General features: G+C 38.9%; 2 protein-coding genes across 4 annotated transcripts in view; both read right to left on the bottom strand.

The window, feature by feature from the left end:
• The window catches only part of LOC132553355 (monocarboxylate transporter 14-like), a 31,770-nt gene extending 4,863 nt beyond the window's left edge, over window positions 1-26,907 (bottom strand). Inside the window, exons 1-4 of one of the 3 annotated variants that reach the window (XM_060217590.1) lie at window positions 26,851-26,907; window positions 2,650-3,088; window positions 2,010-2,153; window positions 466-1,698 (exon numbers count right to left, since the gene is read on the bottom strand). In XM_060217590.1, coding sequence (XP_060073573.1) covers window positions 466-1,698; window positions 2,010-2,153; window positions 2,650-2,923 — 1,651 coding nt within the window. In that variant the 5' untranslated portion in view covers window positions 2,924-3,088; window positions 26,851-26,907. Of the gene's footprint in view, window positions 1-465; window positions 1,699-2,009; window positions 2,154-2,649; window positions 3,089-12,409; window positions 12,463-20,445; window positions 20,650-26,850 lie in introns of those variants that run through there. The other 2 variants (XM_060217592.1, XM_060217591.1) reach the window with 2 other exon arrangements.
• LOC132553338 (nipped-B-like protein B) lies at window positions 13,330-19,076 on the bottom strand. The gene is made up of 3 exons (XM_060217571.1): window positions 19,052-19,076; window positions 13,696-14,282; window positions 13,330-13,563 (listed from the first exon to the last, which is right to left on the bottom strand). The coding sequence occupies exons 1-3, from the start codon at window positions 19,074-19,076 to the stop codon at window positions 13,330-13,332; spliced, it is 846 nt and encodes a 281-aa protein (XP_060073554.1).

Here is a 26,907-nt window from a genome sequence, read left to right as displayed (position 1 = left end):
ATTCTTTCTAAAGGAGCTGGTGAGACGCATATATTAGATCTACTCCCACTCTATACATCTAAATGTCTCTACATCGGCGCCATTCTAACAGAAGTTCTAACTTTTAAATGCCTACTCTAGGAATCGAACCGGGTCCTCTAGTTTACTAACGGTATACTGATAAAGCGAAAGAAAAGTGTCTAGAAGGAATTAAAAAAAAACAGAAATTCCATCGAAATTCTCGATATTACTTATCATAACTAAAATTAATCCCGATATATTTCAAGGTCATGCTATGAAGCAATGTTAAGATCATATTTCAATTTGACCGCTGTGGTTAAACGCAGGTCAAGGTCAGTTTAATGTATTAGAGATTCGGCAAAGAGGATGTAGGAAGCCTTGTCATCATTGATAGGTATATAAATGTGATAGGCGTATAATTATGTCAAATATAGAGATCAATGTCACAGATACGTCTAGACTTACCAATAATGGAAAGGAGAAAAGCGGCTCTTGTACTGTCGATGCCAAGCATCACCGCTCTGTCCACGATGTATGTGAAAGGGACATAAAAACCGGTCATCGCAAAGAGATTTCCAACGCATATCAAGAGAAATGGGACGTTGGTCAAGAGGGAAATATCCAGCATTTCGGACAATGTGTCCACGACAGACTTCGGAAGACACGTACATTTATCCCAGCACGTGGCTTTTTGGTCAATGTCACCTGGAATAGTTGTAATACTAGCGATGTAACTACGCATGTCCGGCTGTGAACGGTATTGTGGGATATTTAGCACACTTCCGCTGTAGAAAATGTCTTTTCTGTATAATGGTCTCTTATAATCTTCCTTGTGGAGGGTGACGTCACGTGACGACCCGACACACAGTTTAGACCCACCCTCGCCCCCCGATGGCGATGGTTTCGGTTTTGCCACGGCTACTTTCGTGTACCCATTCTCAATAAGAGGCTGAACCTCGTGCGCAAAAACGCCGTTGGGCAAAACTGAATTATTTTTGTCTTTTTGATCACATTCTTCCTGTTGCGCATTGGTACTATTACTATTCTTCCGGTCAGGAATGCTTAAAGACATATTTGATGTAGGCGATTCTACCTCATTGTCCATCGCTACGTTGGAGCCATTTTCAGAAATCATAATTTTCGGGGGACCAGCTGGAGTACTGGTTTGACTCATGGCGTCCCCGCGGTCAGAAAACGACAGTTTCATTTGACGGGAGTTGTAACTAGTGCTCATGGCATCTGGTGGACCCTTCACAAAGTACGCACTGGGCATGGAAGCAATGTCCGAGTCATCCTCCAATTGCTTTTCTCGTTTTAATTTGGCTTCCCTGAGTTTTGCAAACGTTTCAACGACCGCGACGCTAGATTCTGACTCATTACAACGCTTCCTTCCCGATTTTGCTTCTTCTTTGATTCTGTCTATATTTTTGTCACTAACCCGTACTTTTTTCTTTTTCTCTGGCTCGAGAGGCCTCATAAGCATCCCGCATACGGCACATTGTAGAATAATGGCTGAATGAATCAACAGAAGACCTCGCCAATCATAGGCCGCGAGAAGGGCATTATTTCCTGGTGAAAATATGAATGTCCCTACTCCAGAACCGCACACTGCTATTCCTGTCGCTAGAGCGCGTTTCTTCTCAAAGTAGTATCCAACACTGACGATAGATGGCAGGTAAATCAGACCAAATCCGAATCCTAAAACAACAAACCAATAAACGTTTTGACTGTAGCAATTAACACTTCCGGGTCACATAGTTAAATAAAACAGTCGGTACATTACTTTACTCAAATAAAGAATTTTTAAACTCGTGTCAGCTTATTTTGATTTCCTTTAGCTGACGATTAAAATTTTGTCAATGACTAATTGTAAAAGGACGAAACAGCTGTGTGATGCAGTCCGGCTCATGAATCTTATTCGAAATTATTATGGAATAATCCTATTTACTTATCTATATTTTGTGTAATTGAACGAGTTTGTAAAGCTAAATGAGTGAATGATGACTTACCTCCAAGAAAGCCGTAGCTGACGATGAGAACGTTAAGACTTGGACTGAACGAACCGATGATGAAGCCAATGGCGGCGATAACACTGCCCACAATGGTGACCTTACGGCAGCCGAACTTGTTTGTAAGACCGCTGACGATTGGTCCTGAATAAACGTCAAAACTGTTACTAAAACACTGATAATACAACTATGAAAAATCGCAGATCGTAGAATTTGCAACAAGGAAAAAGAAATGGTTTGGCTTCAACAATTTACGAGTGTTATTTGTATATTACATTTATTTTGTTCTTAAATAATGTTGGCATGCTTTTCTCATTTACATATTTTTGCGATTGGTAACGATCACATCATAATACACAAATTTCTAAAATGATCCCGATAAGTCAATAAGTTTCCATATATAGAGTATAAGTTGGACTTTCCCCTCAGAGTGCATTACCTACGGAATCACTCCTATAAATATATTAACTTTCCATGAACCCTGCTCGCGCCGAGCCATTTATAGAATATATGAAACAGGATCACTTTAACCGAGCTATGTTAATTTAGCAACAGTATATCTTTCAGCCATCTTTACAACAGAGTATCAGATTATCTCCCTTTATCATGATGATTTTTTTTTTGTTGGAGTATCTCTTACCTGCAAGTAAGTAGACCCCACATAGCAGAGAGCCTACAAGAGAAACTTTACTCCTGGGTGCGTTGAAAAACTCGGCAAATTCCGGCAGAAGAACTCCATACGCATATCCTATGCCATCCACGATGACGTTACACATGAATGATGCTAGTACGATCACCCAGCCCCAGCCGCCATCTGGCGGCGTTGGAATCAAGTCAGATACACTTTCATTAGATACTTCCGAATCACATGATTCTCGCCGTTGACGAGACTTTCCGTTCTTTTCCTCAGACATTTTTACTTAAAACACTATTTCTGGTTCCGATAGACGGCGCCCTCTTTTTTCACGGAATCTGACACTGCTGTGTGGACTTAGACCCACATGGTGTTACGTATCCGCCAATGCGGATGAAGTGGCGTCCAAGGTTGTGTTGTGTTTTTATTTTCACGGCATCACGATCTGAAAAAGAAAAAAAATGACTTGTATAGAAGTAAACAAAAAACTTCAGATAAAAAGTCATCACAGATTCAAATGACGTGGATCAGAAAAGGCGTGTCATGTTTCATGAATAAAGATGACGTTGCTATAACTAGACGTTATTGAGACTGATAGGTAAGTGGTAATACAAATTACGACATAAATCAAGCTTTATACGAAAACGGAAAGATTAATCCTGAAACATTTATCGACAGCCGTTCCAATCCACATCCTTCCCTTTATCAACACTCTACGGGTACCAATCCAAATCCTTCCCTTTATCAACACTCTAGGAGAACCAATCCACATCCTTCCCTTTATTAACACTCTACGAGTACCAATCTACATCCTTCCCTTTATCAACACTCCAGGAGTACCAATCCACATCCTTCCCTTTATCAACACTCTACGAGTAGCAGTCCACATCCTTCCCTTTATCAACACTCTACGGGTATCAATCCACATCCTTCCCTTTATCAACACTCCAGGAGTACCAATCCACATCCTTCCCTTTATCAACACTCTACGAGTACCAATCTACATCCTTCCCTTTATCATCACTCCAGGAGTACCAATCTACATCCTTCCCTTTATCATCACTCCAGGAGTACCAATCTACATCCTTTCCTTTATCAACACTCCAGGAGTACCAATCCACATCCTTCCCTTTATCAACACCCCAGGAGTACCAATCCACATTCTTCCCTTTATCAACGTTCTACGAGTACCAATCCACATCCTTCCCATTATCAACACTCTAGGAGTACCAATCCACATCTTTCCCTTTATCAACACTCCAGGAGTACCAATCCACAACCTTCCCTTTATCAACGTTCTTTCAACATCCTTCCCTTTACAAACGCTCTACGAGTACCAATCAACATCCTTCCCTTTACAAACGCTCTACGAGTACCAATCTACATCCTTCCCTTTACAAACGCTCTACGAGTACCAATCCACATCCTTCCCTTTATCAACACTCCAGGAGTACCAATCCACATCCTTCCCTTTATCAACACTCCAGGAGTACCAATCTACATCCTTCCCTTTATCAACACTCCAGGAGTACCAATCCACATCCTTCCCTTTATCAACACTCTACGAGTAGCAGTCCACATCCTTCCCTTTATCAACACTCTACGGGTACCAATCCACATCCTTCCCTTTATCAACACTCCAGGAGTACCAATCCACATCCTTCCCTTTATCAACACTCTACGAGTACCAATCTACATCCTTCCCTTTATCATCACTCCAGGAGTACCAATCTACATCCTTTCCTTTATCAACACTCCAGGAGTACCAATCCACATCCTTCCCTTTATCAACACTCCAGGAGTACCAATCCACATTCTTCCCTTTATCAACGTTCTACGAGTACCAATCCACATCCTTCCCATTATCAACACTCTAGGAGTACCAATCCACATCTTTCCCTTTATCAACACTCCAGGAGTACCAATCCACAACCTTCCCTTTATCAACGTTCTACGAGTACCAATCAACATCCTTCCCTTTACAAACGCTCTACGAGTACCAATCAACATCCTTCCCTTTACAAACGCTCTACGAGTACCAATCAACATCCTTCCCTTTACAAACGCTCTACGAGTACCAATCCACATCCTTCCCATTATCAACACTCTAGGAGTACCAATCCACATCCTTCCCTTTATCAACTTATATGAACCGGAGACTTTTGATGGGCAGTGCATTTGAGTATATGAACCAAAGGTTTTGGATAGGCAGTATACGCGAGTAGCAAAAGGCCGGAGGTTTAGGCAGTACAGTCGAGTATACAAACAGTTTATTCAAGAATATTGTTCGCAGCTCAAGGACGAGAGATCGTTTGATGTGACACTATTGCGTCCGAGTTTGGATAGCCTACATAACTCTCACGCGAGTATTTACACAGAGTCTACATGACAATTAATTGATGTTATAACCGCGGTCCATGTCGAGGTCACACTTGTAGATATATACGCCGACACAGCAAAAGGCTTGTAGATACAAAAATCGTGTTACACAGCATCGTACACAATAGTGATGGGTGAGGATATAGAAGTATCAATTTCATCACGTGACACACACCGAATCAGCCATTTTAAAATCTCCTAAACGATGATACAGCGCTGTGCATATTTAGACAGACAGGGAGTTGTGGTGTTGGAAGGAACGTATATGCCTAATGCATTATAGGAAATTTCAGAATTATTGCCTTCCGAAGGAAAATCACTTAGAATCCTCTGGGCTGTACATATAACTACAGTATAACTGTTTATTAATGTATCCCAACAACGTTATAACATAAATATCTACATATTATATTTGTCTTTGTTCCAAATATTACACAACGATAACCTTCATGAATATTCATGTTTTCCATATTCCCGGTAACTGGCAACTCGTCCTACCTAGCATTCCGGTCAGATTGTACAGAAGGCGTGTCAAACATAAATAAACCCAACAACAGTTGATAGTGATAAATAACTTGAATTTAGATTTGGTCTATAGCACAAGTACTATTTCAATAACTTTTAACACAAATGGTTGCGGCGAATCTGACAACGCTTTTCTGGAAAATATAGGTCTTAAAATTCAATCACCATGAATATAAATGTAGCTTATGGCAAAATTAATGGTAGTTAGTTTTCTTTCCAATCCCAAAAATCTCTAAATCCGAAATTAATTAGAGAAATATTGTCTATATTTGCGGGAAAATATCTTTTTTATTTGGATTTGGCGTGAAGCTAGCTAGTAATGAAACAGCTGTGTGGCCCTGGTAAATTCGGTCAAAGCCTCCAGGTACGCTGATCAGGACACAAAAGAGACATGACCCAGAATAAACAAAGTCAATAACAACAAGGGATATAAGTAGCGGCTGGTTGTTTACAATGTTTGATTTCTAAACAAAATAAAACACGATCACCGAGCATGGATAAGTGACACGCGATAACTGACTAAAGTAATTTTATTTCATTGAAAGAAAAATCGCTTTTAACACAATAAGCGACCATTACATTATAATCAATCCATACAGGTCTTATTGAAATATTTTCAACGTGAATTATTCAAATTAGTAACCAAAATGCTGAATTAACAGCATGCGGAGCATAAACGAAACGCTTTAGCTCGCGATTTTGAAAGTCGCTTGCAAATTGTTGTATCTTTGTCGGTGATAATACAAATCTTACCGATTAAAATGCATGTCCTTATTCTCGCTCCGTAAATCTACGCGGGACTGTTGGAGCGGGAGTTGGGATCTGCATTTTAACCAGATTGATGCCAACAGTTATAGCAGAATTTTATGCGCGTGCACTTTAACCGTTGCTATATAGATGTACTACACGTAAGTACTGGGTCCCCAGCGGATAAAGCGGTAGTCTTGACGACCCTTGACGGCCCTAACAACGCAAACTCACTGTCATCCAAATTTAGTTTGTACTCAGTGTCATTTATCAGCATCTAGGCTATCAACGTGACGAGTTGAACGAGACAGATCCTTATTGTACTACGATTAACGACGATAAGTATTAGAGGCACCCTAGATCTTCATCTGTGAAGGTCACATAAGACTATGGAGAAATCTCACCACCGAGGGTAGCGTTCAGATAAACTATAATATATAACATGTCTTATTTCATTGTACATATTTTGTTCCTTTTATGGTATGTGGCAATCAATTACACATTCTCGGAGTCTTCTGCAAGATCGGGAAATTCCGTTATTTCTCGTGTTTCTACGGAACTTGCCGGAAACTTCCAATCCAACGGAATCACATTAAGATGCTATTAACTTTAATACTAAATGAAGCCTTACATTAAAATAGAATAATACGTTTTTCTTTTTCAGTATCGTGATTTCAATCCATCCATTTCTGTGCACTACACATTTTTAAAATCCGACCGTCATGTTATGCTTACACGTGCTTGGTGACTTGCTGATTATTGAAAAAGCTAAGATACACGGGCACCTAGAAACCAAAGACTGAAAGAAGTATACGTTGTTTGACAAAACATGTCCTAAATATGGAACAAGAGCAGATCTGTATTTAAGCTTCTAAACGTCCACTCATGCAGAGGACACAGAAACAAGCCCTAGAGTGACCTCGACCGCTATTCTGGAATGGGGTCACATCAGTTGACTCATGGACGTTAACTTATATTGACAGTCTGGAACAGCAGATTTATTCTCCACGAGGACTTTAAGGAAATACTTGACAAGTCTCTCGGGAACAAAAGTTAACGTCCTGACGAGCAATGAGCTAAACCGTTGAGTGGCCGCAAAATTTCAGCTGCAAAACCATATATGAATAATAATAATAATAAACTGAGGAATCATGTAGGTCTCTCATAATATACTCCAATTTAGGTACTTTCAGTAAGTTAATACAGGCCTAGGCGTGAAGAGATAATATGGCGTCAAAATTAACCATAATTCAAAAAACTGAATTGTTCGGAACAAGATACATAGTTCGAATATCAAACCTAGGAACGATTCTCTTAATTAACGCTAAAATAAAATTGATAGTTTAAATAATGGTGGGGTATGACGCCTCAAAGACCCCGACTACAAAGATATATATATATAGATATGACTAGGTTAAAAATTACGGAAGCGTATCCCGGCAACGTTGTGTTTTATTTTAACTCGAAATGTTGAGTTAGTAATCCGAAATTTTGAGATATTAACCCGAAATTTCGAGTAAGTAAGTCGAAATTTCGAGTTGTTATCTCGAAATTTCGGGTTCGACTTACTTACTCAAAATCTCGGATTACTAACTCGCAATTTCGAGTTGCTATCTCGAAATTTCGAGATAAAATAAAACCTAACTTGGCCGGAATACGCTTCCGTAACAAATGATAGCTGTCAGTGAAAATAAAAATAAGCGTGAATTATACACAGAATTTCAGTCTGTACGTAAAACCGACAACGTTTAATAAGCTGATATCCTAATTTTATTTGTCTGGCGCATTTCGATTTTGTCCTATATAATGTGTATTCAACTGTAATATAATAAATCTGTGATCAAGGTAACCAAAATTGTCCTCCACGACCGCGACAAGCCCAGATTTCCTGAATGAGACACTGATTAACACGACCATGAGAATAAAAATTTTGAGATAAAGAAAATAAATATTGACTAGGTGTTAAATTACTATAGCCGTCGATAAGATTTGTATCATTATGTCCAGTGATGTCTATTATTAACATTGACCAGCACGTGCTGGTCTCCAGAACAGCAGGTGAGATAACGGTAACTGACTTTCACACCAGGTTTTATCAATAAATGGTCAATTATCGGTAGATTATGTGCACCGAGTGTAAATAAAAGGCGACAACCAGCCTGGACCTTATAGGGACTGGTCACCTTACAGAGATACAAGTGAGTTCAGTCTCCAGTGGTCAGTCTGTGATGGTCAAATCTTCAGTGGCCATATACTCTAGGATATTTGAAGCTACCGTATTTAGCAAGTAATAAGCCAACCACTGGCAATAAACCCTATCATATTTTTTACTTAGAAAAATCAAACAAAGTAATTTTACAGTTCTATAACATCTGTTACAGTTGAATAAGAAAGCGTAACATAGGCTTATAATTGTCCTATAATAATTCCACTCCCATCTATTGCAGTTAATCATTGTCCTGTAGTAAGCCCACCCACATCTATTGCAGTTAATCATTGTCCAGTAGTAAGCCCATCCACATCTATTGCAGTTAATCATTGTCCTGTAGTAAGCCCACCCACATCTATTGCAGTTAATCATTGTCCTGTAGTAAGCCCACCCACATCTATTGCAGTTAATCATTGTCCTGTAGTAAGCCCACCCACATCTATTGCAGTTAATCATTGTCCAGTAGTAAGCCCATCCACATCTATTGCAGTTAATCATTGTCCTGTAGTAAGCCCACCCACATCTATTGTAGTTAATCATTGTCCAGTAGTAAGCCCACCCACATCTATTGTAGTTAATCATTGTCCAGTAGTAAGCCCACCCACATCTATTGTAGTTAATCATTGTCCAGTAGTAAGCCCACCCACATCTATTGTAGTTAATCATTGTCCAGTAGTAAGCCCACCCACATCTATTGTAGTTAATCATTGTCCAGTAGTAAGCCCACCCACATCTATTGTAGTTAATCATTGTCCTGTAGTAAGCCCACCCACATCTATTGTAGTTAATCATTGTCCTGTAGTACATCTATTGTTAATCATTGCCCACCCACATCTATTGTAGTTAATCATTGTCCAGTAGTAAGCCCACCCACATCTATTGCAGTTAATCATTGTCCAGTAGTAAGCCCACCCACATCTATTGCAGTTAATCATTGTCCAGTAGTAAGCCCACCCACATCTATTGCAGTTAATCATTGTCCTGTAGTAAGCCCACCCACATCTATTGCAGTTAATCATTGTCCTGTAGTAAGCCCACCCACATCTATTGCAGTTAATCATTGTCCATTGTAGTAAGCCCACCCACATCTATTGCAGTTAATCATTGTCCTGTAGTATGCCCAAGCCCACCCAGTCTATTCCTGTAGTTACCCAATCATTGTCCAGTAGTAAGCCCATCCACATCTATTGCAGTTAATCATTGTCCTGTAGTAAGCCCACCCACATCTATTGCAGTTAATCATTGTCCTGTAGTATGCCCACCCACATCTATTGCAGTTAATCATTGTCCTGTAGTAAGCCCACCCACATCTATTGCATCAACCATTGTCCTGTAGTATGCCCACCCACATCTATTGCAGTTAATCATTGTCCTGTAGTAAGCCCACCCACATCTATTGCATTTAATCATTGTCCTGTAGTAAGCCCACCCACATCTATTGTAGTTAATCATTGTCCTGTAGTAAGCCCACCCACATCTATTGCATTTAATCATTGTCCTGTAGTAAGCCCACCCACATCTATTGTAGTTAATCATTGTCCTGTAGTAAGCCCACCTACATCTATAGCAGTTAATCATTGTCCAGTAGTAAGCCCATCCACATCTATTGCAGTTAATCATTGTCCAGTAGTAAGCCCACCCACATCTATTGCAGTTAATCATTGTCCAGTAGTAAGCCCACCCACATCTATTGCAGTTAATCATTGTCCTGCAGTAAGCCCACCTACATCTATTGCAGTTAATCATTGTCCTGTAGTAAGCCCACCCACATCTATTTCACTTAATCATTGTCCTATAAATAATTTTATCAGCCTGTTAAAAAGTCTACGATATTCTCACTCTATGTCTCTCTCTCTCACACAATGAAGAAATGATGTCAAATCGTAACAACGGACGGTGTGTAAAACACGACCTTAAGTTGTTGGTGGTGATAAGACAAATTCGGACCTAACTGACACAAAGGTGTGTGACATATTTCGGTGTGACCTTGTGATTCCTGAGAAGATAACATTATTTCCGAGTATCATTCAGTTTAATAACTAGGTCTACCGGGTATAACAAACATTACAAAGACTACAAGGTGATAATTAGACTCCTAAAGTCCATGGCTATGTTTATTATCTGTCTAATATATATGTAACTAGGATATATAAAAAATCGTGCTTGTACTATCAACAAGGGGGTTTCTTTCCTATTTCTTATAAGCAAAGCCGTTATAAATTTTATATTTTAAATACATAATGGCGGATGTCAGCCATCTTGAACTTCCGGTGAAACTAAAATGTTGTTGACACAATGAAGACAATCACTGATCCGTACTTCAAATGTTTCCTGTTTTTATGGGACGGGCGGACGATCGGACAACGGACGAAAGCCTAACATCAGCATACAATAGACACAATATGTACTTTCAGTCTCTTGATTGATAGAGGTGCTCGACTCTCACAGATTCTCTTGACCTGTATCAAACATAACAAGGTCAGATGTGTTTATATCGGGATTCGACAGGTGTGACACGATAAACGGTTTTATCGCCACTAGTCCAAGGCCGAACGGTCAGATTCCTTCAGATTAACCGACTTAGCTCAGGTCACCGGTACGAATGAATGCAGCCAAGCTGCTTCCGATGGAACCATCATCATCCGTTCGGTACATCATGATTTATCCATAGAGACCCGAAACCGTTCAGAATAGAATATTGTTTGACGTTTTTAAGAATTTTGATCAACATTCGGAAAAAATGGCACTTATCTAGTCTGACTGAAGATCATTACCAGTAATTTCATTCATTTCCGCCTTTGTACGATTTTCTTCTTGTGTTCAGTTTAAATACACGAAAATCGTTGAAAACTTCGAGAAACTAACAGACCTATCTTTGATAAGGTATCACAAAACATAGAGTAAATTAACCAGATATTGTAAGACTGTATACGGGTATATTCTGTATACATACATTTAATTTTCCAAACTTTATAAAGATATATTTATCTTGTGTTTTAAAACGCTTAGTCATTGTCACGTTAACCAAACAAACACAATATAAACAAAAGGCCCAATGGGCTTTTATCGCTCACCTATTCTGAAGCTTGAAAACACAAATCCTATTACCCATGTATCTTGACCCTTGGTCAATTGTTAAATGGAAGAAGTTGTGTGAAGATTTTACCACATTTGACCCCCATGACCTTAAAAGTTGGTCAACGACAGTCATTGGAATAAACTTGAACGCATTTAAACTCTGAACGCTAGCAAACATTTAACCCCCGTGACATAGAAAGTTATTTAACAAGATCACAAGTCTTTCATACCAGCATACTACTAACTTCATATCATAGAACTGGGCTTTTGGGTACTCAAGAGGAAGTCTTTAATACATTTAACCCACGTGACCTTGACATGAAGCGGGTTAAAGTCATTCATTAGAACAAAATTGAAAACGCTTCATCATAGCAAGCTACTGGTTAAATTCACGGACGATAGACGCTGTGCCACGGCAAAAACTCAACATCGACAGAGAGAAAAATGTCAGTTCACACCCAAGTGCCATTGACCGATTCGTTTCATACACAAACAAAAACAGTGGTTAAGCCAAGATGTTGTAGTATTAGCATTGTTGGCTCCGATTCCATGCTCTAGCACGACACGAAGATAACAAAAGGAACTCTTTCTACTTCTGTGTATACACAGAATGATTTCTCTACCTCTGAGAAAATCCATACGCTTACATAAAGGACCTGCCAGAACTAATGTATATCTTGAGAAATAGTTTATCTGATATACACACAAAGTATATCTGCGTTCGTTGAGTACATTTACAAACGCGCCTCTATCTTTAACATTTACAATATACAAATAATTAATTCTGCAGGCATGTGCACCTTGTGATATTTCATATGAATTACTTACCGCATGTAGTCTTCAAACGCTATTATATACATGTGTTATACCCGCCACTAAAACCCACCAGCTGATGATTACGAGTAGTGACGTATAGCTAGCCTTGACCTGGTAATCGGACGTTCAAGTGTTGTGACACAAACCAATAAACACCCAGCAAAGAAACTGCGGAGTCCTATCAGAAACAGTTGTCAATCAAATGCACCCTTATCATAGTCTGTGTGACCAATTCAAAAGTCCCTCCCAAGGCGAGATACTATATGATATCCCGATGATAAATTTAGTACCCTATGTACCTGCCCCCGCAAACCCCATTAGTACAATTCGCGCACGTGTACATACGCGAGTTAAAGCTGTACAGTCACACAATTACCTCACGTGCCATATGACTTTGAGTCAGACCTGTTCGTAACTTGAGTTACCGGAAATATTTTTAAACCAGTCTATTGTTATACTTTAGTAGACCATCTGAATTTGATGACTAACATTCAACAGAACACACCGTTAATCAGGTCAGCTCTTAACTACTGTTTTCAATTCCAAAATGGCATTTCAAAATTTATTAGATCAAAAAATAAAATTAAAAAGGCATGAGTAGACACATTTCAACAACTATCATAAATTCCACAGAGATTCAAAAAGGCAATAAAATTTTCTAGATACTAAAACACGTGTTTTAAAAAGATACGCGGAGACTCACTTCCACATAAACTTGACAAGACACACGGGGATGTTATTATAACTAGCACAATGCCAGCTTAAACGCTCATATCGACTCCGGTCTCATATTTTATTCTGATCAATAAATCCGTCAATTTTCGTCATTTTCCTCTACCTATTTCTCTTTTCCCTCTAGCATTCAATCATCACTTCACCTATTCGTCATTTTCAAGGATCGCTCTACGTTCTTTTCCTCTTACATAAAATCATCACTCCAGCTCTTCGTCCTTTAACTCTAGTATTCCTCTCCCTGCCTCTTCGTCCTTTACCTCTAGTATTCCTCTCTCTACCTCTTCGTCCTTTACCTCTAGTTTTCCTCTCCCAACCTCTTCGTCCTTCACCTCTAGCTTTCCTCTCCCTACCTCTTCGTCCTTTACCTCTAACTTTCCTCTCTCTACCTCTTCGTCCTTCACCTCTAACTTTCCTCTCTCTACCTCTTCGTCCTTTACTTTTAGCTTTCCTCTCCCTAACTCATCGTCCTCTACCTCTAGCTTTCTCTCTCTACCTCTTCGTCCTTTACCTCTAGCTTTCTCTCTCTACCTCTTCGTCCTTTACCTCTAGCTTTCTCTCCCTACCTCTTCGTCCTTTACCTCTATCTTTCCTCTCTCTATCTTTTCGTCCTTTACCTCTATCTTTCCTCTCTCTACCTCTTCGTCCCTTACCTCTAACTTTCCTCTCACTACCTCTTCGTCCTTTACCTCTAGCTTTCCTCTCTCTATCTTTTCGTCCTTTACCTCTATCTTTCGTCTCTCTACCTCTTCGTCCCTTACCTCTAACTTTCCTCTCCCTACCTCTTCGTCCTTTACCTCTAGCTTTCCTCTCTCTACTTCGTCTCGTTTTCCTCTAGCTTTTCTCACTGTCCTTCCTTTATCTTTAATAGAGGGAAGATGTGCAAGTGGAAAGGAGGGGCGGGTGAGAGTAAGGGGAGGGGTGTTTGGGAGTAAATGACGAGGAGCGAGAGGAAACCGAAGTGTGTTGGGAGGTGGAGGAGGGGAGGAGTGAGTGGGGAATGGGCGAGTGGGGGAGGGGGGCAAGAAGAGGTGCGGGATAAGGACAGGACGAATGGAAGGGAGGGGCGTGAGGGTGGACAAAGCAAAGTGGGAAGGCGTGTAGGAAAAAATGAGAGAGTTCGAGACAAGAGGTGTGGGGGAAATGTGGCTACCTGAAGAGACGAGCGAGAAGGGCAATGCTAGTTCCTATCAGAAGAATTTGATTGATACGTTATATCGTGTTATATCAGTCTGTGACCAGAGTAAAAAGTATGTAGACGAGTTCATGTTGCCTGGCACACAACAACCACAGTGGACTATATAAAGATAATTCTGTACAGTTGTTGACCTTTAAGTCCCGATTATATTTTGATACAAATAATCTAAGTAGGTGCATAACCTCTGTCTATCCTAATATCAAGGATTTTATATCACAGGGGCCGGAGAACAGTCCTTATATCTGTAATATTACATCACAGGGGCCGGATAACTGTCCTAATATCTAGAATATTATATCAGAGGTGCCAGAAAACTGTCCTAATATCTAGAATATTTTATCACAGGGGCCGGAGAACTCTCCTGATATCTAGAAAATAATATCACAGGGGCCGGTGAACTGTCCTTATATCTAGAAAATTATATCACAGGGGCCGGAGAACTCTCCTAATATCTAGAATATTTTATCACAGGGGCCGGAGAACTCTCCTAATATCTAATATATTATATCACAGGGGCCGGTGAACTGTCCTTATATCTAGAAAATTATATCACAGGGGCCGGAGAACTCTCCTGATATCTAGAATATTTTATCACAGGGGCAGGAGAACTCTAATAATATCTAATATATTATATCACAGGGGCCGGTGAACTGTCCTTATATCTAATATATTATATTACAGGGGCCGGAGAACTGTTCTAATATCAAGGATTTTATATCACAGGGGCCGGAGGACTGTCCTCATATCAATGATATTATACCACAGGGGCCGGAGATCTGTCCTAAAATCTAAAATCATATATCACAGGGTCCGAAGAACAGTCCTAATATCTGGAATATTATATCACAGGGTCCGAAGAACAGTCCTAATATCTGGAATATTATATCACAGGGGCCGGAGAACTGTCCTAATATCAAGGATTTTATATCACAGGGACCAAGAACCGTCCTTATATCTAGGATATTATATCACAGGGGCCGGAGAAATTCATAATATCTATAATATCATATCACAGGGGCCGGAGAACTGTCCTTATATCAAGAATTTTATATCACAGGGGCCGGAGAACTGTCCTTATATCAATGATATTATACTACAGGGACCAAGAACCGTCCTTATATCTAGGATATTATATCACAGGGGCCGGAGAACTGTCCTAAAATCTAAAATCATATATCACAGGGTCCGAAGAACAGTCCTAATATCTGGAATATTATATCACAGGGGCCGGAGAACTGTCCTTATATCAAGGATTGTATATCACAGGGACCAAGAACCGTCCTTATATCTAGGATATTATATCACAAGGGCCTGGGAAATTCATAATATCTATGATGTTATACCATGGGGGCCGGATAACTGCCCTAATATCTAGGATATTATATCACAGGGGTCGGATAACTGCCGTAATATCTAGAATATTATATCACAGGGGTCGGATAACTGCCCTAATATCTAGAATATTATATCACAGCGGTCGGATAACTGTCCTAATATCTGGAATATTATATCACTGGAGCCTGAGAATTGTTCTTATACCTAGCATACATTATACCATAAGGGCCTGAAAACCTATATCTAGACAGGGTTCAATAACTGACCTCATAACCTGAGTTTGTCCATACATCTAATGCATGAAATCAAATGGGTATGAGAACTGACAACATTAACTCTGTCCAGTGTTTATATCACACGGTTCTGATACATGATCATATAGAATATGTTTCTCCGAACATCTAGTGTGTGTAACTCTTCAACTTGGAGGAAATTAGGAAATAATCACAATAGTTTGGACAATGCTGTATGACGTAATAGCGTACCTTTCATTGTCTATCTCTTTGTGCTACCCACGAATATCCAGGACAAAGCTTTGACCAAAACCAAGGATTTTGATATTTTACCTTAAATCATCATGACTTAAGTCAATGTAAGGGCCATTATTAGGAATTTGCGGTTTCATTCACTAAGTGAGAAATAACTACATATCATGGTCTTAATTTATCTTCGTTTAGCATTTAAACAGATATCTGTTCACCGTCTTTATATGGCAAAATATTCATAGTGCTTCAAAATACATAGTTGAAAGAAACGATCAGCTACATGAAAATGTCATTTTTGAAAAAAAAGTAATTTGAACAAGATATTTATTGCACGTTTTCATCTCCATGTCTTGGTGGTACTATAGTTAGATCTTCCTCGCAAGAAGACCAGACATAGGAATACAACTTAACAAGTAAAGATGGCGGTGCGTGACGATAAGCCAAAGTACACCGGATCTCCTCTCTTCGGGAGATATGTGTGATATGTTATTTAGATCTTAAAACTTACATGTATATCAGTACAAAGTATAGAGAGGGCACGCGGGCTGTAAGTGGGAAGTTAAGTGTAGTAATTGTCCTATTAAGGGGCACTGGTCTAAAATCATATACATCAAATGACCTTTGAACTTAACATAAACACACACACACACACAAAGAAATAACAATAGTTTCGAACAAAAGTCAATTGTTCTAGCGATATGACGTTGCTTCGTTGTAGCGTTCTGTCAATCTGATAAAGGATAAAGGCTGTACAACAAGCAGGTGTTGTACATTTCTTTCAATCGATCTTTTCTTTAATTACAAAAACATGAGCTTCACCGAATAATTTTATAACTTTTGGAAAATAAGAAACGAGTCTGTTATCAGTGAACTTATCAATGTTAATGTGACACCATCAATCGGTCCTAAAATACAAATCGATATGAATTCAAACGTTTGTCAGTCTTCATGGTCTGTGTCGGTATTCGGCATTATGATGTAGACGAGCATGACGTATTACGGGTCAAAGTTCACTGCGAGTCAGCCAATAAATGGACTAAATTTATTGTTTAACAACAAGCGTTATTATCAGTCGAAGCCTTGGGAGTTGTATAACACCTGTATGTTATGGTAGAAATCTGCAGGAGCCTGAGAACTGACCACATAACCAAATATTAGTATTCATCCATGACGTAGAGGTGAGAATACGTGCACATGTTCGAGTCGGCGATATAACTGCAAAATCAAGTAATTTTTCCATTGATTTTATGTATTTTTATTTACCAAAAATATAAAATGTTCATTCCATTTTAGGTAGAAAAAAGATCAATCTAAGGCATTATTGATAGCGGAAGTGACGTCAGTACCACTGAGGAAATTGTCGGAAAGTCTCGTTTTACGCATTAATTAATGCATTATGTCGCCCTTATTCCAGTTTCGCATATGTTTTCTTGAAGTTATCTCGTTCTGTGCCTCTGACATAATTTATGATACATATTCAGGTAGAGTGCCACATGTCGATTTAATTCAGGTATGGCTTAATATAAAAAAAGTACATAATCCGTTCTGTATAGGCTTTCTTGCCTGAATCTGATTTTAAGTTATGTAATATTTAAAGCATTGGGTCATTAAGCTGACAATGCTTGATATGTGTCTCATTACGTACGTAGTGGATGTTAATTCTAATAAAGGTGCTATCAGATTTATCGTGTAATGTATGAGTTAACTTTATAACCAGTTAACGTATCATATGTAAGACAGGATAATAGTCATATTACGAAAGTAACCCTGTCTGAGCTGGATTTATAAAAGTATCGCCAACTTTAACAACACACAAAACTTTTTTTCGATATTAAAGATGAAAAAACATATTCCTATACAAATGTTCTGGTTTGAAAATAATAATTCAGACAAAATATTTAAAAGCACACATGTGATGTTTTTGATAATTTAAGGAGTAAACTTGTTTTCAAAGTTGACCAATCTCTAAGAGACGGTTTGTGACGTCAGCTTATAATTTGTTGCTTGCGTCAGTATCGGTGCTCGATCTCTCCCGGGAAAACAGCCGCGAGACAAAATGGCGGCAAAATTTGCAGTAAGGAGTGGACTTACATATCCATGATATAAAAACATTATTCAGATAAATACTATTCTGCAATAGTCTTATCGCTCTTAGGTTATGACACATTATTACAGCAACATCAATGTCCAAATAAGACTGCTATGGAGACAATATGGCGCTAGGTACATCACACAGCAAAATGTCGTTTATCAGAAAAAACTACAACAGTAGATAAATCTAATGAAAAAATAACTGTTATTTCGCGTTTTATATCCTTTTAGGATTTAGTTTTAGCACAGAAAATAGAGGATGAAAAGAGATCATGACAAATGCTGTCTATTTCCCATTTTACTCTAGTTTACTTTTAGGTACTGTCTCTCTTTATACAATACCGTTCCTATGACAATGACCAAATTATTTGATTAGTAACTTTTGCTTTAATAAAATGACACATCTACATTGAATAGTGGTCAAAGTAATTTATTCTATTAATCAACCATGCATAAAATTATTGGCACGAGATGATATGATTTTATTCGTGTGAATATAAATAGACATCACAAAAACTGAACGTGACAACCATATCAAACAGTTTTAGCACGAACACATTTACAAACTCACAAACGAACTTGTAAACGTCTGCCACTTTTAAGCAACCAAAATACGTTGCGAAGCTGGCTCTGATGGCAGAACTCAGTAATCGGTCCAGTGGTTGCTGTTAAGGTGACGACAGACGAAAAAAAATATAATATCTCATTTTGAACTTTCGGGTCAAGTAAACTAAGATGTTGTTGGTGGTGGTGATAACACGTGTGTCGTGTGTTTTAAATTGTCAACAGGTAAACAAACATACTTGTATTTACCTGTACCTTCAGTCACATCAGCCATGGTTTGTTAACATCTAGGTCAACGCTCATAATGAATATGATGAGGAAATTTAGCGGTGTGTATTGGAGGGCAGACTAGCATGCCAATTTGTAACAGCAGCCAAATTTGTTACAATAACTTTTGTCACAAACCGGGACGTATTTGGCAAGCTAGACGGTTAGGAGGTAGAACAGGTCTAAAATTGGGTTAGAGAATAGGGCACAGGACGTGTTTTCCTTTATAGATGTAACACGCAAATGTAAGTAAGATGCTGAAAAAACGACACATGGGGTTAGAAGTTTGTGACAAATCCCTGTGTGAAGAGGAGTGTGGAGGTAGATTGGGTGGGGTCAGTATTAGGTGTGTCGGAGGAGGGCAGAGTGGGGTCGGACCATGGGGTTAGAAGTTTGTGACAAATCCCTGTGTGAAGAGGAGTGTGGAGGAAGATAGGGTGGGGTCAGTATTAGGTGTGTCGGAGGAGTGCAGAGTGGGGTCGGACCATGGGGTTAGAAGTTTGTGACAAATCCCTGTGTGAAGAGGAGTGTGGAGGGAGATAGGGTGGGGTCAGTATTAGGTGTGTCGGAGGAGTGCAGAGTGGGGTCGGACCATGGGGTTAGAAGTTTGTGACAAATCCCTGTGTGAAGAGGAGTGTGGAGGGAGATAGGGTGGGGTCAGTATTAGGTGTGTCGGAGGAGGGCAGAGTGGGGTCGAAAGCACGGGTGACCTTAGAAGCAATGTGTTAATGGGGGTGTGGAAGAGGAATTTAATATGTGGGTAAGGTTAGGGCGAGGTAAGTATATGGTTGAAAATCGGTACTTCGGTGAAGTGATCGGGTATGAATGAATGCATGAGTGGGTAGGCTGTGAATGAGAGGACCATGACAGCGTAATTTAACAAACACTGCCTCTGTCACACACTAATATCACAACAAAACATATATATATAGTCAAGTAAACATGTCTTCTAATCGATAAACCATTACATGCAACAGATTCACTTAAACTTGTGAGGTCAGAGACATTACGCTTCTATCAAAACGTAGTCGCGCGAGACTTGTCAACACATGAACTAGTTTTCATTTCATCACAACATACCGTTGCTGAAGTAAGAATTGACTGAGCTGACTGATACCGTGGGTGTCACGGAAATATCTTACATCAAATACATCAGGTTACTGTAATCGATTTCAACAGCAAGTATAAAACTTTCAATTTGATGTGATTGATGCAAATAATTCACAATAAAGTCATCTGAAAGAGACTTCCAGAAATTTACACTGAAATAAGTTTCTCTGACTCATGACAGCCAACTGTCACCACAAGTACCGGTGGATCACTCAAATAAAAAAAAACAGCAATCCGCTGTAAACATAAACAACATTATAGCTCACCTCATCAGTCAAGAAAGATTTCCGTCCCGATTCTCCTGTTTGTTTTGACACAAGTACACAAAAGTCTGTCGTCGTTTGACGAGGAGCAGATAATTTATATACTATATTTTCTATTGTCGTGTTTAGCACAATTTGTTTGTTGTGGTTTGAAATAACAATTTCAAGTCTTTATCAACAACTCTTACATCCAGTCACGAGAAACCGTCGTCGTTTAGGGTCTTCGGCTAACGGTCTAACACACGTATGTAATTTCTAAAAATAGTCAAAACGTTTCATATCAATCGCAGAATTCTGTTAATCATCGCATTGTCCTCTCTTTGTCCGGGAACTGCGTCTTTTCAACATTAACGCTATGGTACTGCTGTTTATTTAAAAAATCGGATATACGCTCAACTACCGCACCTCTAGGTAACAGAACGACCTTCACCCTTCAAAAAAAATGTAAACAGTGCGGCGGAATTCCCCCCATGTTATAAACAACACCACGTGACCGCGTTCTGGTTTCCGCGTGTTGTTGTTATTGTTTTGTTCAGTAACGACGCGACACCGTATTTGAGCTTGATTTTGAATATGAACACACCTAGATATAAGCTTAGTTCAGGTCACTGTTAAAATATGATTAATAACAACACCGTAAATCGATAAAATAAAAATAGCGATATTATCATGTATCATATTATTTAAATATTAATGGCTCGACCTTCCGGACGCCAAATCGTTTGATGTGATGAGTCATCACATTTTCAACAACGCGGGAAAGCCATACTGCAAGATAGCTCCATAATTAATTTTCTTTTTTCCTCTAACTCACTTGATGTCAAATACGATTCCTCTCCAGAAAACTTAACTTTAAATTTGTAATTTCAGAAAACGAAATTGGCAGTAAAATTGTTAAAATGTGTAATTTAAAAATAAAAGGGGTGTTTTTACTGTCACTTTATACGGTTTGGCTAAGGTTTTCAGAAACACAACGCAAAAATTTCCATAAAGATTTTCATAATTTGTTTAGACTTCAAATTGTATAATGTTTAAAATTGTGATGACTTTAATTATTTGAACCGATGACTTGGTTAATGAAGCGGATTAATTGTTGACGTCACCGGATAATGTCGGTTACTTTTATCCACTACATCATCAGAAACTGAAGATGTCAACGGCAGGGTAATGAACGACTCGAAAATATGAAGGGAAAATTCGACTGTGAAATAAATACAGCTTATGAATAACTTCTGGCAGTAATAAGATCATTCTAATATCCATCAATTCGAAATTCACACCGACAAATTGGCTTCACTAAAACCGGCTCCATTTTGAGACAGGCATGAATACGCTAAGGCGGAAAAAGCATTGTTAGATATTGAAACATGCCGAGACAGAAATAGCCAATCACCAGTCCTTCTTCACAGGACTGGACACGAATGGACAGATATCGTTTCCTTTTATTTTTAAGTCGTATTTTTCATGAATATTTTTAGTTCAACATGCGCTGACGTTCATTTCTATTTTCACGATGCTGTTTTTTAAATGAAATTCGATTTATTGAGTGAAATGAAATCAGAGTCGCACCGGGGAACTTAAAAGATATCAAGGGATGAGACACAAGACATGATTTTTGACCCCTGACCCTTGACCCCTGCTGGATTTCTACACAAATCGATACGATAATTGTCCCGACTGGTTTAGAGTCGCGACAAATATTTACAACAAATGTCATATGTTGTTCTAAGCATAAATGACACACATGTATTATTAACAGAGTTGAAATACAATAGCACTATTACCTCTTTCGCCACTCTACTACTCCATAATATTTCAAAGTAGTGCTTCAACTGCAGATGCGATTGTTTTTTTTTTTCGTTAAATGTCTCGTGCAACTGAATCGACCAATAAGGCAGCGTTTCATACGAACTAAGTCCCTGCCTAAATTGAGACTTAGTAAAACACTGTGCCCACAAGGGATGGTGTTCGTGACATGATTTTCCAGTGAGAGAAATCTGCCGGTATGTGGTATAATGAAAAAAGTGAAGTATTCACGTCAGTCCATCAAATTATTTCTTCATCAATATTCTGGTGCATGTTTACACAGCTAGGCAGACATCATGTATCACATGGTAACTCGGCTATCATCTCTAAATCGACTTGACAAGTGTTCATTTGGTCAGCGACAGTGGGCCCAGATTAATTATCTCAGCCGTTTGGTTGTGTCTTTACTTTACAGGTTGTAAGAAGGAATGTAATTTTATAATCGCTTTTGTCAAGAGTGCCTCCTTCTTAAAATTTTGTGTTAGCTTATATCTACATTTTAAATCAATGTAGAAACAGAAAATGATATATCTCTTTCAGTTCCAAAATATTCGTATTTTCCTTCCTTGCTTTTCCTTTGACGTCCACCTTCATTTTCATATGTCCCTGACTGAATCGTGGATGTAAACCCTCTACCGATTTCTGTAAGCCAGATTCTAAAACATGACTCCTGTTGGCTTCGTCACCACTAAGGTGTCAGAACAGACGTATCTGCACGAGAATCCAATTCCGGATAGACTTATAAAAGTCTACGACCTATTATGATAATCACACCGTGGGAGCCGTTACAGTGTCTGTCGGGAAAAATCAATATCGATAAATTGTTTTATTAGTTCATTTCCTAGACAAATGTCCAGTATCCTCGGTGCCATACATCTACTTGAATAATCAAAGTGGCGCCATCTACAAGATGACACTTGTACATTTGGATAGCCCAAAGTGGCGCCATCTACAAGATGACACTTGTGCATTTGGATAGTACTAAGTGGCGCCATCTATAAGATGACACTTGCACATTCGGATAGCCCAAAGTGGCGCCATCTACAAGATGACACTTGTGCATTTGGATAGCACTAAGTGGCGCCATCTACAAGATGACACTTGCACACTTTGATAGTCCAAAGTGGCGCCATCTACAAGATGACAATTGCACATTTGGATAGCCCAAAGTGGCGCCATCTACAGATGGCACAAGTGTATATAACTGGTTGTAATAAAAACAACGCCACCTACAGGTGGTAGTGGTTAACTACTTTGGAAACTTATAGGAAGTCCTGCTTTTTGTGACTCTGGTAGTTAAAGTTATGTGGTGACATATGTGTTCTCATGTGTTTGTTGTGGTGTAAGTATATTTATTCAATGTAAAAGTCGTTTAATCGAGTTTTATCTCATAAAGTCTATAGGGATGGGTACCTTCATATCCATCTTCTAATTAAAGTTGCTAGTGAAGTACGATAGAAATTATGAAAGGCATGCATTGGTCTCGGATTAGCTCATAGATCCAATATACAGTCTATCAAAACTGGGTTCAAACAGGGTCGGGAAAATGTTTGTCACTGAGGAGACTTACACTCTAAGGGAAATAGTAACACTGCCTGTATCGTTTTCAACATTTAGAAGTCAAAATTTGTCATGTAACCTTATCATAAACGAAGGTATTAAATAAAATAAGTATATGAAAAGCTTTGCCGAGGACAAAGGATCTCGCAGAAGCAATATCTGGAGACCATGTACCTCATTATTTCAAATTTCCTTCGTAAAATCTGGGGTCTGCTACATGTCTCTCCTTCTACCTGAATGTATTCAGCCTCATTGACATAACATGGGACATTAACAACCTCCCTTAAGTGTGTGATTATGTTGTATTATTCTTAATACCTAACAACAGAGAAAACTTTCAGTCTGGCCAAATCGAGATTCGAACCCAGGATCTGTGATTCCTCGACAGATGCTATAGGAAAATGGGCTGACAGGCAAGCAGCGCTTTCCCAGCAACTATATTAATAATTTGTTGTTGGCGCCACGCTATCGAATAAAGCCTCAGTCATTACTACAGCAACAGTAAATCACACGATCTCTCAGTGCTTCATATCTATAATCTGCAGAGAAGATTTGTTTCTTAAGACGTCGATACAACCCGAGCTTTTGGTCCAGTATTGGGAGTCCGTCTATGCGAGCAAGGATATGGGTACTACTTCCCGAATGAGTGGACTGACTAATCAGTAAAAATACACCCACTGCACCCTTAACCCTCAGCTTAACATAAGTTTTACACTAAGGTCTATGATTAGCTCAGCTTAACATAAGTTTTACACTAAGGTCCATGGTTTGCTCAGCTTAACATAAGTTTTACACTTAGGTCAATGATTAGCTCAGCTGAACGTAAGTTTTACACTTAGGTCTATGATTAGCTCAGCTGAACATAAGTTTTACACTTAGGTCTATGATTAGCTCAGCTTAACATAAGTTTTACACTAAGGTCCATGATTTGCTCAGCTGAACGTAAGTTTACACTAAGGTCCATGACTAGTCCTATGTCGGTATAATGTGCCCAGAGGGAACGTATGAGATCTGAGATAAGGTCATCATAGTGTGAGGAGACATTATGTTTACACTCACTTCAAGAACATAACCAAAGTAAACTACTTTCATTTGACAATGAAATCTCCCTTACGACGTCCCATCATTCATATATACCCTCCTCATACTTCTTGGCTGTTGTGAGGACTTCACCTCAAAACCAAATCGAAGAAGATTGGACGATTGCTCGTCAAATTAGAATTTACTTAGCAACAGTCCCCTTTTGTGACATTCCACCTCAGCATCACAAACCGTATTGATCACAATCACGTGATTACGTAACGTTTCCGAGGTTCGATCACCTCCGTATAGAATTTAGATCATAAGAGATCGATACTATACCAGAGTTTGTAGTAAGTCAACAGACTGGAGGTAAGCTGCTTGTAAACAGATGGTGTTATAGCAAGGACACAAATGACCGTACGGACAATGTCACAACAGGGTCAATAATCACTGCAGTGCCGAGTACGAAACTACGTCTATAAATAATGATCATTACGAAACTACGGCCATACATTAACGATATCAACCTACAGTTGTAATAATAACTTGGAAGCGGTTAAGGACTACAGACGAAGTAAAGACGTGGTAATAAATTATTCAAAACGGGCCAGTTGAGCGAGCGAATAATAAAAAAAATACCCCCAATCGTTTCAGTGATTTTGATGCCTATATATAGTTTAAGGTGTAAGGGTTGTGGGAGGGTTTTAATGGAGAAGGGGGCGGGTACCTGGGCTGCATTTTTTCATTTGAAAGGCAGCGTCCAAAGGCCAGTTGATAATGGACTAATAATTTGTACCTTTAAAGTGCAATCTTGTTGAAATGTTGTTATAGTGTCGGGTAAAACAAACACTTCCGGCGATAAATAAGTCAAGTTCGTTTCACCTTTTTCAATTTATAAAATAACACCATAAAGCATTCAAACAATGTGAAATTTCAGAACCTGGTCGAAATCTCCGATACCATCTGTCCGAGTTAACGACAGAATATCCCCAAGTCATTCCAAAACTGTTATCTCACATAACATAACCAAGCAATAATGCGTGTCATATCTATAACATGGCAACATTATACGAAACATATTTTTCAATAATAAACATTTAGGTCAATAATGTGAGTTGTTGGGTGGTGGTGGCTGGTGGGTGGGGGAGGGGGGAGGGGGTGTGTGCTTAAAAACAATACCGGTAAATATAGATGAGAAAATCTTCTAGCTGGAGCAGAGAGGTGATCGTATGGAAAAGTGGATATTGATAAAGTGAGAGATCTTTTGTAAGTCTAGGTCGAACTATATCAAGCCTAGGTCGATCTTCTGTCTTATTTATAGATTAAAGTTCACACTAACAATATTACACGATGTCAACCATGCTGATACAAATTCTGAAGTGTAGATTCACACGAGGATGTCACGGTGTCACGTGTACTACATGAACATACATTATATGACATATTATGAACGATTTAAACCTGAAGAGAGATGAAAGAAACGAGAATTTTCATTTTGAAAAAAAAAACCTTCGAATACACATCTTTTCTTGAATCATACATTCTGTACTCAAAGCATTTCTCGCAACACGTGACATGTCGTTTTTGATAAATTAATAAAAATGTTTCTATTCTTGGAAATTTAAATGTATTGACTAATAATTGTCTGACTCTGACTAACATCGCCCACGTGCAATAAATCGAATACTAATTGTAACAGAAAATTGAATATGTATGGACACGAACAATGATACATAGTAAAATCAGCATTATTCAGCAACAGAATTAGAATCGTTACAGAGCTGAGCGCTTCCTGACTGGTACGTCAAAAACCATAAAATCGTTATCAATATGTTATCTCAGTGCTGATGAGATCGTCCTTATTACGGGTATAATTAGCCTCTCGTGAGCTCGCGCGGAACAAATGGTTAAGGTAAACAAAGGTACCTATATTAAGAAAATAGCGTCATAGATACAACAAAACCAGAAAATATTTTTAAAAAGTAATTTTTGGATAAGTATGGAGAATATTACACTTACATGATGGAGGAGATGCTATGTCCGTCTGTTCTTCGGCTGATATGGTCAAGCTTACGG

Source organism: Ylistrum balloti, unplaced genomic scaffold (assembly GCF_031769215.1).
Source record: "Ylistrum balloti isolate Yb309-2 unplaced genomic scaffold, AGI_CSIRO_Ybal_v1 Utg370320, whole genome shotgun sequence".
In the NCBI taxonomy this organism is placed as follows: domain Eukaryota; kingdom Metazoa; phylum Mollusca; class Bivalvia; order Pectinida; family Pectinidae; genus Ylistrum; species Ylistrum balloti.
Note: the sequence above shows the minus strand (reverse complement) of the source record. Positions and strands in the feature narration are given on the sequence as shown.

Excerpts from the sequence above, each read along its gene's own strand:
- LOC132553338 (XM_060217571.1), bottom strand. The coding sequence starts at position 19,076 with ATGGCTGATGTGACTGAAGGTACAG. Across the intron at positions 14,283-19,051 it reads TGATGTGACTGAAGGTACAG|GTAGCCACATTTCCCCCACA; the intron begins GTAAATACAAGT and ends TCGTCTCTTCAG. Across the intron at positions 13,564-13,695 it reads TAGAGGTAAAGGACGAAGAG|GACGAAGAGGTAGAGAGAGG; the intron begins GTAGGGAGAGAA and ends CTAAAAGTAAAG.